Raw genomic sequence first — 12,846 nt, 5'->3', positions numbered from 1 at the left:
TAGGGAGAAACTTCATTCCAATATAAACACGTAAATCTCTAAATTTAGATTAGGTATCGCCCACTGTTAGTAACAGCGGACCATTACACATGCAAAAGTCAACATAATCGCTCATGTTAGTAAGAGTGGGCGTTTGCTTAACCGACTTTTTTGACTCAGTTTTAGTAATTGTCCGTTGTTACTAAGAGCGAACAAACTTCATACCTTAAGAATGCCTAAAGGTGTTTATTTTGGGAAATACATTTTTCCATGCTTAGTTTGAGAATATTTTTAGAATACATGCTTATTTTATTCAAATTTTCCTTTATTTATAAATTGAATAGTCTAACTAATACAATTTTAAAAGACAAATTATATAAATTCTTTGTATTGAAGTTCTCCTACTAAAACACAGTTTTCATAAGAATAACTATAGTTTTCATAAGAATAATTATAGCTTTATCAGTTGTGTTGTGTGTGTTATTTTCAATGGAAGTATGTCTCTAGTTTGACTTCTTTTTTTTTTCTACTACGCAAGTTTTTTGCATTACATTTATGTTAACTAGGAGATACTTCTGTATGGGTATAAAATTAACGGATAATAAATGAACATAAGAATGTCACTAAATGTGGATGAAATATACATTAAAATTCACATCTCGATTTTTTTTTATCATCTTATGGTTAAAAAAAATCATCTCTATACCACCTATAATCAAAATATCCATCAATATTTGACTTATCTCTGCAAATTTCACTATTTTTTTATGATGGAATATATTAAAATGGATGTCATTCTAAAGAAAATAATTAATTATGAATTTTGGTAAATTTATTTGAATATATTGACATTTTAATAATAATTCGGGATTATCATTTGAAATTAAATAAAAAGACAATGTGTCATGTGACAAGCTTTTAAAGGTCAAGCTTCACTTGGTAATTTGAGGCTAATTTTCACCCCTTGGATGGTTTTTTTTCATTCACCCATCTCATGATCAAGTTTTGCCCATCATATTTGCAATCAAGAATTCAAGATCAATAGATTTTTTTTTAGAAATTTGCTCATGGGATATACAAAACACCTGAGTGTTGATGTTCTAAGTATAGAAAGATGGAAAATAGGCATATTGTCGTTGATATCCCTTTAGAATTCACATACTCATCATTTATCCAGCACCAGCGATAATATTAATTAATAAAATTTAGCGCCCAAATATACCCTTGTGAGTACATATCTAAGATCATCATGAGACAATATTCTATAAAATATAATATAACAATTACTATGTACGTAGTGGGTGAATATGTGGCGGATAAGTCCTCACACTCATCATTCATCCATTATTTAAGCACACAGGGATAAACTTTTAACATTTATATTCACCCTTCAGACTATTATCGTTAAATTTATACTCATATAGTCATATTCTCCCAATCGAAATGAATGCAATATAAAATCCGTAAAATTTCACATGCTTGACATATCTAATCATAAAATTTAAATACATAATAAATATAAAATTTTAACGATAATGTTACGTATCACTCAGATAGGAGAAGTAAGAGTGAAACTTACAAAACTCTTGGCTTGTTTGTGTGTGTCCAAAATAGTTGACGCGTTGGCAATTCAATGACCATGACATGCCCATGTACGGCTACGTTTTAGTCTTAGGGATGATACATTAAGTCATTATTGAACATCACATGTTAGGAGACTAGCTAGGAGTACATATTTTTGAGGTTTTTTCTATGGCTAGGCCTTCTTACTTTAATAGTGAACTTGTAGCTATGGTGATCATTAATTCAATTATACATTTTATATGGTCATATTCCATCACAAATTCTACACTACCAAATTCAATATCTTTGGGTGGTTGAATTTCTTCCCCCCTAAGGGGAGTCAAATTTTAGCTATACATCTTTATGCATGCACTATCATCACACACTTGGATGATTATTTTCTTATGCACTTTCTTACTAGTATTCTTAAATTTATGTCCTTTTTTTTAAAACATAAATTTCTATATTTCTTGACTTTGCGAAAAATCCACCACATATTCACAAATTGAATTACTCTCGTAATGAGTTAGGCCTTTTCGTTTCAGTTTAATCATAGTAAAAAAAAGTTGATTACATTAAGGGTTTAAGAATAACAATTATATTTTGTTAGCTAGCAATTCTTTTTTTAATAGTTGTAAACTCACTTTCTCCGTTCTATTATACTTGTTACGTCTAACTTTTTACGTAATTCAATGCGGTTTTTTTATCATTTATATAATGAATTATGTATGACTAAAATTAAATTATAAAAGTTAATATCATGAAAATATGATATTAGACGATTCAAACAAAATCTTATTTATATTTCGTACACATTATCAGTAATACAATCCCTTCAATCCTTATAGAATTTCCCATTTTCCATTTTTGATGTTTTATTTGTTGTTCCCCTAAAAAAAGTTTCTATTTATATCACAAATTTGGACAAAAATAGCATTGTTTATCCTCATTTTAAACGGAGTATTTTAATAATATTTATAATCCCTACATATTTTCCACAAATTTCATTTAACATTGAAGTATTTCTTATGGTCCTCACATGTTTTCCGCTTAACTTTATAAAAATACTTTTTTATTAGTTGTGGTCCTCATATTTTTTTTCACTAATTCTATTTTAATATTTTTCTCAAATGTTTATGTCTCAACTTTTTGCCATCAAATTTATGATTCAATAAAATAATATATATTCACTGTCTAAAAGTTTCTACTCCATTCGTTTCTTTTTAAACGTCCATTTGCTTTTTGAGTATTATTTTATCAATTACTCTTAATTTATAAATTAAAACATAGCCAAATGAAATCTTTTTTGATTCATTTCAACATAAATTGTATTAATATTTATTTTTTTACAATTTTTAATTATGTATAATTAAAAAATATTAAAAATTAAATTAGTATATTAATTTACTTGTAAAAAACAAATAAGACATTTAAAAGAAAAAAATTTAATTCCATGAACATCCTTGATTCCTTGATTTAGGGAGTAGTTACTGAAAGAATGATTTGGTTGCCTTTCTCATTAGGAGTAATGATCATATATACAATAATACAAGCTATACTTTAGGAAACTAAATATTTACCTAATATTCTACACAATCATATTGATTATACAAAATATTCTAGTAATCAAAAGATATTATTCTAACACCCCCCCAGTCGAATCGGCAGGTTGACAGACGCTGAGACTTGAACGAAAATCATCAAATAATACTTGAGCAAGACCTTTGGTGAAAATGTCAGCAATTTGATAAGGAGTTGGAACATGAAGCACCCGAACATCACCATGTTTAACTTTTTCACGAACAAAGTGAATGTCGATCTCAATATGTTTAGTGCGCTGGTGATGCGTTGGACTACCAGCCAAATAGACGGCACTAACATTGTCACAATAGACAAGAGTAGCTGTAGTAATAGGACAGTGAAGCTCAAGAAATAAATTGCGAATCCAACAAGTTTCAGAAACAGCATTAGCAACACCACGATATTTAGCCTCACCACTAGATTTGAAAACAGTAGGCTGTCGTTTAGCGGACCAAGAAATTAAATTATCACATAGAATAACACAGTAACCAGAAGTAGAGCGGCGAGTGTTAGGACAGCCACCCCAATCAGCATCGGTATAGGACAAAAGAGTCGAAAGATTAGAACGATACAACTGCAGACCATAGTGAATAGTACCTTTGACATAGCGAAGAATGCGGTGAATAGCAGCCATATGTTCAATTCGAGGATCATGCATATAAAGGCAAACCTGCTGAACAGCATATAAAATATCTGGGCGGGTGAAAGTAAGATATTGCAAAGCACCAGCCAGACTACGATACAATGTAGGATCATCACAAGAAGAACCAGCATTAGCGTAAAGTTTGCCGGAGGTAGCAACAGGAGTAGCAACAGGTTTACATTGAGACATGCCAGCCTTTTCAAGAATTTCATAAGCATAACGCTGTTGAGAAAGAAAGAGGCCCGTAGATGTACGATTAACAGCAATAACCAAAAAATAATTAAGAGGACCTAAATCCTTCATAGCAAACTCAGAGCTAAGTTTGGACATTAGAGACTCACGGAGTAAATCAGAAGAAGCCGTAAGAATAATATCATCCACATATAACAGCAGATAAGCAATATCAGAACCATGACAGTAAACAAAAAGAGAATTATCAGAGATGTTGTTAGAAAAACCAATAGTAGTCGTAAAGGTGGCAAACCGGTGGTACCAAGCACGAGGAGCCTATTTGAGACCATAAAGAGATTTACGAAGAAGACAAACATGATCAGAACGAGTAGGATCACGAAAACCCAGAGGCTGATGCATGTACACAGTCTCAGTCAAGTGACCATGAACGAAAGCATTCTTATGTTTGTGGTAATAAGGGCCGAATCTTGAGCGGGAGAATTGTGTTTATGGTTGGAGCGCTCTTCCAATTCTAACATAGAACGAAGAGTATTAAAAGAGGGAATGGGATTCATATGTTGAACCAAAGACCGCAAAATTTTGTATTCCGAAGTCAAGCCATGAAGAACTTGGAGAGCCAATCGATTATCGGTGATGGAAGTGCCAAGATTAGTAAGAGAAGTAGCAATAGTTTCAAGCTCATTGCAATAAGATTTCACATTGGGAAAATTTGAGAGAGAAATGTCATTAAATTGAAACTCAAGATGAAGAATTCGAGAGGTCTTATTATTTTGAAAATTGTTCTCAAGACGATTCCAAGCATGAAAGGCACAATCATCGGGACGAACTATGGATTGAAAGAGACTAATAGAGCCATAAATCCATGTGCGAACAATGTCATCAAGACGTTGCCATTCGAAATCTTTAGAAACTAAAGCTTTAGAGGAGTCATCGGGAAGAATATGAGAATCCACAAGGTGAGCTCTACAATGAAGCTTGAATAAAGTGATCCAAGTATGAAAATTGGAGCCATCTTCATCAAGTTGGATAGACAGGTTTGTTTTAATGTTAGTAACCAAAGTGGCAGGATGAATTTTTGTGGGAGAGGCCATGGAGAGAGCAACAAGGAGAGGTGGCGGCAAGAGTGGTGGAGGCGAGAGAAGTGGGAAGCAAGAAACCTAGGCAAATAATACCTTAAAAGAATGATTTGGTTGCCTTTCTCATTAGGAGTAATGATCATATATACAATAATACAAGCTATACTTTAAGAAACTAAATATTTACCTAATATTCTACACAATCATATTAATTATACAAAATAATAAAAATTATTAATTATACAAAATGTTATGAATGGTATGTGTGACTTGAGTGCACAAGTTAATGTGTGTAATCATGTGTGTGACTCTTGGTTTGTGGAATGTAAATGGATGTAATTATGTGGTGAGTATTCATGATGAATTATGGGTGTTAATGAAGATTAATGAAGAAGAAGAAGGGACTTGATTTATGGTAGCTCGATCAGAATTCTGACAGAAGGATCAGAAAGGTCGCTCGACCGAGCGAGTCATTTTGGTAGGTCGAGCGGTCAGACAGAATGCTGCTGATTCTCGCTCGACCGAGCCGCTCGACTGAGCGAGCTCCCTATTTTGGTCGAGCGGATCTTCTGATATGCATGGGATGCTGATTTTCGACCTTTCAAGTTTTTAGAGTTATTTCATTTTATTCATTACTCAATATTAGCTATGTATTCAAGTGAGCTATTGATATTCTAGTATCTAGTACTATATATAGGGCTCTCATACTCACACATCAAACACAACCCCTAAGCCAAACACATAGCCTTTTGTTTTATCACTTACTCAATTGTAATTCTTCTTTGAGAAGTGTTGTTTATACTCATTCTTGATATAATATAAACAGAAACTACACACCACGGAGGACGTAGCCATCATTGGGTGAACCTCCTTAAATCCTTGTGTCCTTTTAATTAGCTTACATTGTCAAACGTTGTTTTGTTCATTGTTGTTTGTATTGTTCTTAGCATCGTATCGATTTTGGCAAACGTTTTCACAAAATATTCTAATAATCAAAATATATTATTTTAAGAGTTACTGGTTAGAAATCTACGTTACATGGCAAGTGGCAGGCACTAGCCTGGACGTAGAACGGTAATAGATAGAGCCAACGAACAAAACATTTCCTTCTTTTGATGAAATTCCCACAACTGAATTGAGTATTTTAAGGGAAACCAAATATCTGTGGCCATAATTTCCAAAAATAAACAAAAAGAAAAACAAAAAAACATAAAATTATTCTTGTGGATACAAAGAAAGACTACTACTACTTCACACCTCTCTTCCTTTCCTTTTATCATTCCTTCATTCAAAATTTACTTCGATTCTTTCTCCTTTTTTTTTTTTTTTATTTATTTATTTTTCCCTTCTCCATTTAATTTTCCACCACTCATTCCTTAAAACCCTCAGCCTCGTGTCCTTTTTTTTAAAGATTCTTTCTTTCTCTCTCTCCATATCAAAACCTCCCCCTATATTGCTCCATTCCGATCCCCTCTTGCATATATTCTTCTCCACATCTCTCCCTTCTCTAACAATATTTTTCAAACTTTAATTTCATTTTGCTTTCGGAATTCGAATTTAATGGAGGAAATCTGCAGAAATTGTGAGCTTTGTAACCTACAAGCTTCTCTTTATTGTCATTCTGATAATGCTTTTCTTTGTTATAGTTGTGATTCCAAAGTTCACTGTGCTAATTTCCTCGTTGCTCGTCATCTTCGCTCGATTATTTGTCCTACTTGTCATAAAATCGATGTTAATCATGTCTCCGGCGCTGTAATCTCTCCATCGACGTCTTTCTTCTGCCGTAACTGCTGTCCTGATAACGGTGGTGATGTTATTGATGTTGATGATGATTATGATGATGACAGATCGTCGTCTTGTTCTTCTTGCGTTTCAAGCACCGGTGAAGCGGCTGTTGAGGAGATCGAATCGACGTCCTCACAGAAGAGGAAAGTTGCCGGAGAGACTGTACGGAAGAGAGAGAAAGGAACTGTGGTGGTAGATTTGAAAGTTGAGGGTATTCTTGTAAACTGGTGCAGGAGAATCGGTTTCAGGGAAGAGAGAGAGATCGGAAAAGTAGTGAGCATAGCGGTTGAAATAATGAGTGGTTGTTTACGAAAAATTACGATTTTACCCTTTCGTGTATTGTTAGCAGCATCTTTTTGGATTTGTTGTCAAAATTGTGGGGCCCATAGTTTGTCTACATGTGAAGATCTGAAGAAGGTAGAGAAGATATCTGGAGTGCCAGCTAAGCTCATTTTAGCCACGGAGGCTAAACTATCGCGTGTGATTAAACGTAGGTGTTCACGTGAAGATCACGAGGAAGGATGGGCTGAGTCACTGAGTGCTGAAATTGCCGAATCGTAAGTTCAAATGTAAAAAAAAAGAAAAATCTAACGAAAAGAAATACTCCTATATAGTGCAATTCCACTAGTATGAACTATGAAATGATGACTAGGACAGGAATTTGTAACTATGTGGTTCATAAAAATTGTGGCACGTTAGATTTAGAGGCTAAAAATGCTTTCCTTTATTTTTTTATTTGGAAATGTACTAATTGAACTAAATAGAGAATTAAGGTATTTTCGAGATTATATTACATGACTTACACAGCTGACAGCACTTTCTCAAATTTGTGAATATTGGCCATTTGGTGATTTGGCTACTCAATATTATTGTAGACTTTTTTTTTTCAAGTTTTAGAAGTATTAAAATTATATTTAAAATTAGCTAAACATATATGAAATATTTAAAATGATAGAGTACTATATTAGCCTAAGGAATCGCTTGGATTGAGGATAATACTTAATGAATAAAAGTTAAATTAGATAAACAAAGTTAGTTAGATAGATGATTAAAAAAATTTAATTGTTAGAGAGACGGAAAAATTGATTATAAGGTGATGAAAAATGAAGAAAATAGCATTTAGTTTTCTTTATTTTGCGGTATAATAAAAGGGTGAGAGAATTCTTTACCTTAAATGAGAGAAACTCTTTTATTTTTTTTTATTCTACATCTGCCACAATTATTTCATTAATATTAATTTGATTTTTTTTTTCTCTTAAATATTTACTTTCAATTTAAACGATTTTTAAAGATTGTGTTTGTATCATTTGAAACTGGTGCACATAACTACAACTTTGTTCACCTTTTCTTTACATAAGTTTTGAAAGGAATTTTCATCGTAACAATTAAAATGCTGTGATTATTTGTCTCAAAAAAATATGTTGGGGACTAAATTTCAATTACGTTGTATTTGGAAACTTAAAATTTATGTGAAGTAGAAGATTTCGATTAAATAATTGAAGCATTAGCTTTTTTAAACTTTAATAGATTTTTGAAAATATATTGATTCTGAATTCATTTGAGAAATCTTTCTAAATGATGTGTACTCCTATTGAAGTACTGATCATCTTTGATACAACTAGGACTAGTACCAAAAACATGCATCATTGTTATGATATTGGTTAAAAGATCAAAGCTAAAAATGCCCAAAAGAATAATAATATATTTTAAAAATTAAATAATAAAATAAAAGATAAATTTGATATATATAATATAATACTCTCTCCATCTCCTTTTATTTTTTCCGTTTACTTTTTGCAAAGTTTATAAAGCAAATTTTAAACTTCAATATCTCTAAATACACATAATAAAAAAAATTATAAAAAATACATAACAAAAAAGTATACATTAAAACGATTCTAACGAGATCTCACATGGATATATTTTATCTTTTAAATATGTGTCAAAAACATTAATCAAATTTTTCTCTCTTTAGAGTGAAATATTCCAAATGAGAAGAACATTAAAGAATGAAGAGAGTATATAATATATTTTAAACTGTGAATTTATAGTTTTTTGACACAAATCTTAAAACACAAATAAAAGGTGAGAATGTAATATTTATGTGATTGAAGAGTCGAAACATAATTAAAGAATTCTAAAGAAAACTTCATTTACAATTCATAGTCAATTTTAAAAATTCTATTTCGTAAATAAAAGTATGCCAATTGACTTTACAAGGTAGAAATTAAATAAATACATGAAATAATCCAAAATGTCTCTTTCTTTTTCCTAAAGTGGGGTTGTTGATGTAATTGACATAAGTAACATAATACTAACTTGATCCTCACAACTCATTAATATAATTGAAATTAGAGTTTAATATTTGTTGCATGAAATATATTAAAGTACATTCATATGTAATTTTTTGTATTATAGAAAATATTAATGAGAATCAAATTTTATCTTATTTAGAGTATGTAGTATTTTTTTCAAAAGTAATTTGAGTTTAATTTATATTAGTCTCTTCCCTTTTCTCATACTATTTTATAACGCTATAAGCCGAAAACCCCTAAAAGAATAATTTTTAACAAAGTCTAAAATAATAAATAAATGAATTCATGAGATACTTATATGCATTAAATATTTATTAAAATACACAATTAATATGTTTACATTTTAATTGGTGTATACTTAAAAGGTTTTCTAAAAGAAAGTCGAATAAAATTTTTACATTTTTGGGAGAAGTGCTGTATAGTCTCTTTGAAATAGCATTAATCTTTATAAATTGTTAAATTAATTTGTAGTTAAAGAAAAAAACAGTAAAATAAATATAAATATATGAAGTAAATACGTAGACGCACTCAAAGAAAGAAAGAATAAACTTATAAATAAGATTAATATGTTTCATCAAATATGTCTCATTTTAATCATGATTTATATTATTCTTTATTTAATTATTATTTATATATTAATTTACATTTTTATCTGAGTCAGTATTTTATAGTTTTATTTTTGTCTCATTTTTCTATATTTTTTTATTAAATACCTGAGGAGTACTTGTATTACAATAGGCGCTTCCAAAGGTGATGTAAAGCATTAGATTCCCAAGATTGAAGATCATTATTATGAGCCACATGAAATCATGAATGTTGCACCCTAAAGAACAAAAGGAAAGGACATAATTTATTCATAAAGTTTTCAAAATTAAAATATAATTAAAAGGGGACATAAAAATTTCAATCAATTGATAATTAATTTAGTAGTAACCACTTCATTAATGACCAATTACTTTGTTGGAGAGATGGATTATATTAATGGATATGGAAGAAATGAAGGGTCCTAATTAATTTAAAATTTATTATTTTTGATCAATGTATGGTTAAGAATGGTTCATACTTCATACCCCTAATTAAGTCAAGATTACTAAACTTTTAGTTTTCAAACCCCACTTTAAATAAATTGTTTCAATCCACAAGTTGGATGAGATATTTGATGAAACCTAAAGAATCTCATCTATTTTTTAATTGTGAGAAGGTAATTCAAGGAAGGTTTACAAATATTTATATTTTTTCTTCTCTTTTTTTTTTAAATGAAAATTTCACAATTTTTTATCATGTATTTTTTTTTATGTTAGAGATATCTTTTGGACAAAAAAATTTATTTGCTTTACACATTTTACCAAAATAGTATCACATATTTTTAAACACAAAATTTAGTTAATTCTTTCATATTAATGGTATCTTTCTCTTTATTATAGTTATCTCCTCTTTTTACTAAATTTCTTTACTCCTTTTATGATTTCGTGCTATAACAATTATTATTTATTTCAACCAAAAGTATTTGTGGCTCTATGGATAGAGTATCTGCATGTAGAGCATAAAGTTTTAAGACTCCTACCAGACGCAGGTATCAGTTGGGAGGTTTCTCTACTGCGTGCATCTCTCTTTACTTCCTCCTTGAGGGATACGACCATAGTATGATTTGTCCGCTTCTTTCAGGAAAAGAAAACCCCTCACCTGGACCCATCCCTATACGGGATATTGTGAATGTCTTTTTTTTATTGCTTTTAATTATTACTCTTTTGAATTTTTTTCTTATATTCCAAATGAGAAGAATAAAAAAGATACAAGAGTTTTAATATTTTGGGAGGAATGTGTAGATTAATAAGAATTGTGCAGGTTAATTATCTGACGTTATCTTGGTGTTATTCATCGTTCTTTTTGCAAGGCTCTCACAATCTGGGATTCTTTTTGATTGCGTGTATTTTTCCTTTCCTCTCCCGCAAGAAAATACGAATATGATATATTCGCAATCTCTCTCCACTGAACCGTAACTTTATACAAGACATTAGGCTGATGATCTCGACCCTAAATTTTTGCTATTTCCAATTTAATTACACTTGTTATGAAAAAAAAGCTTTTATCCGTCATTACTCTTTCTTCACTTAGTATGAAAAACAAGTTGAAATATTGCATCAACAAAAAAATATAAGAAAAGTAGTACTTTCTTCCTTCTAAATTAGTTGCAAAATTAGAAATATAACATTATTTATTCATCACTTTTAATTTGTGATTAGTTTTTAATTTATAGGTTAAAACATAGTTAATTGAGATCTTGTTTGATTCGTCTCATTGCAAAGATTATTATATTAAACTTTTATAATTTTTATTATATATAATTAAATATATTATTAATTGAATTAGTACATTAGATTGCGTGAAAAAACAAATATTGTAAGTAAATTAAAATGAAAATAGTACAATAGCAGTAAGATTAAAATTACTAAAAAGTCAAATATTATAAGTATACTAAAACAAGTATCATATTTTCAGTGATGCATATATTCAATTCTTATCCAACTCTATTCATTTTGCAGTCTGCTCATTTAAAAAAATATATCATTTAAAAAAATATATCAATGATTTTAATTAATTTTTTGGTATATGTCGTGTCATTTACTGATCCACCAATGGATACAATTTATTATAAGGTCGTTGGTCTACTGCTCACATCACTCAACTTATTATACGTTTCATAGTGATCCTATGTCCTATTCTTTGTTCATATATATTTTTCAATGGGTATATCATTCCTTTCAAACTCAAAATATCATACCAGCTATTCTAATTAAAATGAGTATTTGAAAAAAAATAAAAGAGACGAATTCTATATATTATACTTATTATTATAAATGTAAACGCGTTGTATATTTTTTAATTAATGTCTATCTTGTCTATGATCAAAAACGATCTTGTATGTATAAAAGTCAGTTACTATTGCAATAACTTCGTGTTTAATATGAGGAAGGAGACAAATTCGACGTCATTCACTCATTTGTTATAGATACATAAAAGTTAAAATAAATCTATTTGAGGTTTGATTAGATTTTTCTTGATGTATAATTCTTAAAATTTTTTATTAAATATATATATATATATATATATATGTATATATAAATATATACATAAATATATATATATATATATATATATATATATATATATATATATATATATATATTCAAATTATACTTAAAAATCATAAAAAAAGTAATGGTAACTAATAAAATGAAATCAATGTAATCATCATCATCGCAAATCTGATAATAAATACTCTAAATAATGTCATCTGAAAAAATTAATATAAATATGCGAACTCTTTTATTTTGTATAATTTACAATTTATTCATCACTTACAAGTTAAAATGATCAGTTGTGAATTCAAAATTTTAGAACGACTATTTAAATTTAATCATTCTCCAATTTAACAACTAAGTAGTTACTTATCCCCTTTTCCCAAACTAGATAAACTTCATAAACTTCATTTTTCTCCCTCCTCTATTAACAATTTTTATTCTTAAGCACTCTCAAATATAGAATATAAAATTAAAATTTATATTTATAAATTTGAATTATATATTTTTCAAAGGCAACTTTTAAGACTTGAGGAAGTCTATGTAGAAGTATTAGATATAGATGAGAAATGTAGCTTTGTAGGGTCTAACAATTAGTCAAATATACCATAGCTTTTTCCTCCAATAATAAT

General features: G+C 29.5%; 1 protein-coding gene across 1 annotated transcript; it reads left to right on the top strand.

The window, feature by feature from the left end:
• The first annotated feature begins 6,325 nt into the window (after positions 1-6,325).
• Positions 6,326-7,617, top strand: LOC130813905 (B-box zinc finger protein 32-like). The gene has a single exon (XM_057679812.1). It carries the CDS (start codon positions 6,595-6,597, stop codon positions 7,378-7,380), a length of 786 nt encoding a protein of 261 aa, XP_057535795.1. The 5' UTR covers positions 6,326-6,594; the 3' UTR covers positions 7,381-7,617.
• Positions 7,618-12,846: the final 5,229 nt, after the last annotated feature.

This window comes from Amaranthus tricolor, chromosome 5 (assembly GCF_026212465.1).
Source record: "Amaranthus tricolor cultivar Red isolate AtriRed21 chromosome 5, ASM2621246v1, whole genome shotgun sequence".
In the NCBI taxonomy this organism is placed as follows: Eukaryota; Viridiplantae; Streptophyta; class Magnoliopsida; order Caryophyllales; family Amaranthaceae; genus Amaranthus; species Amaranthus tricolor.
The sequence above is the reverse complement of the archived record's forward strand: the minus strand, read 5'-3'. Positions and strand labels throughout refer to the sequence as shown.

Excerpts from the sequence above, each read along its gene's own strand:
- LOC130813905 (XM_057679812.1), top strand. The coding sequence starts at position 6,595 with ATGGAGGAAATCTGCAGAAATTGTGAGCTTTGTAACCTACAAGCTTCT.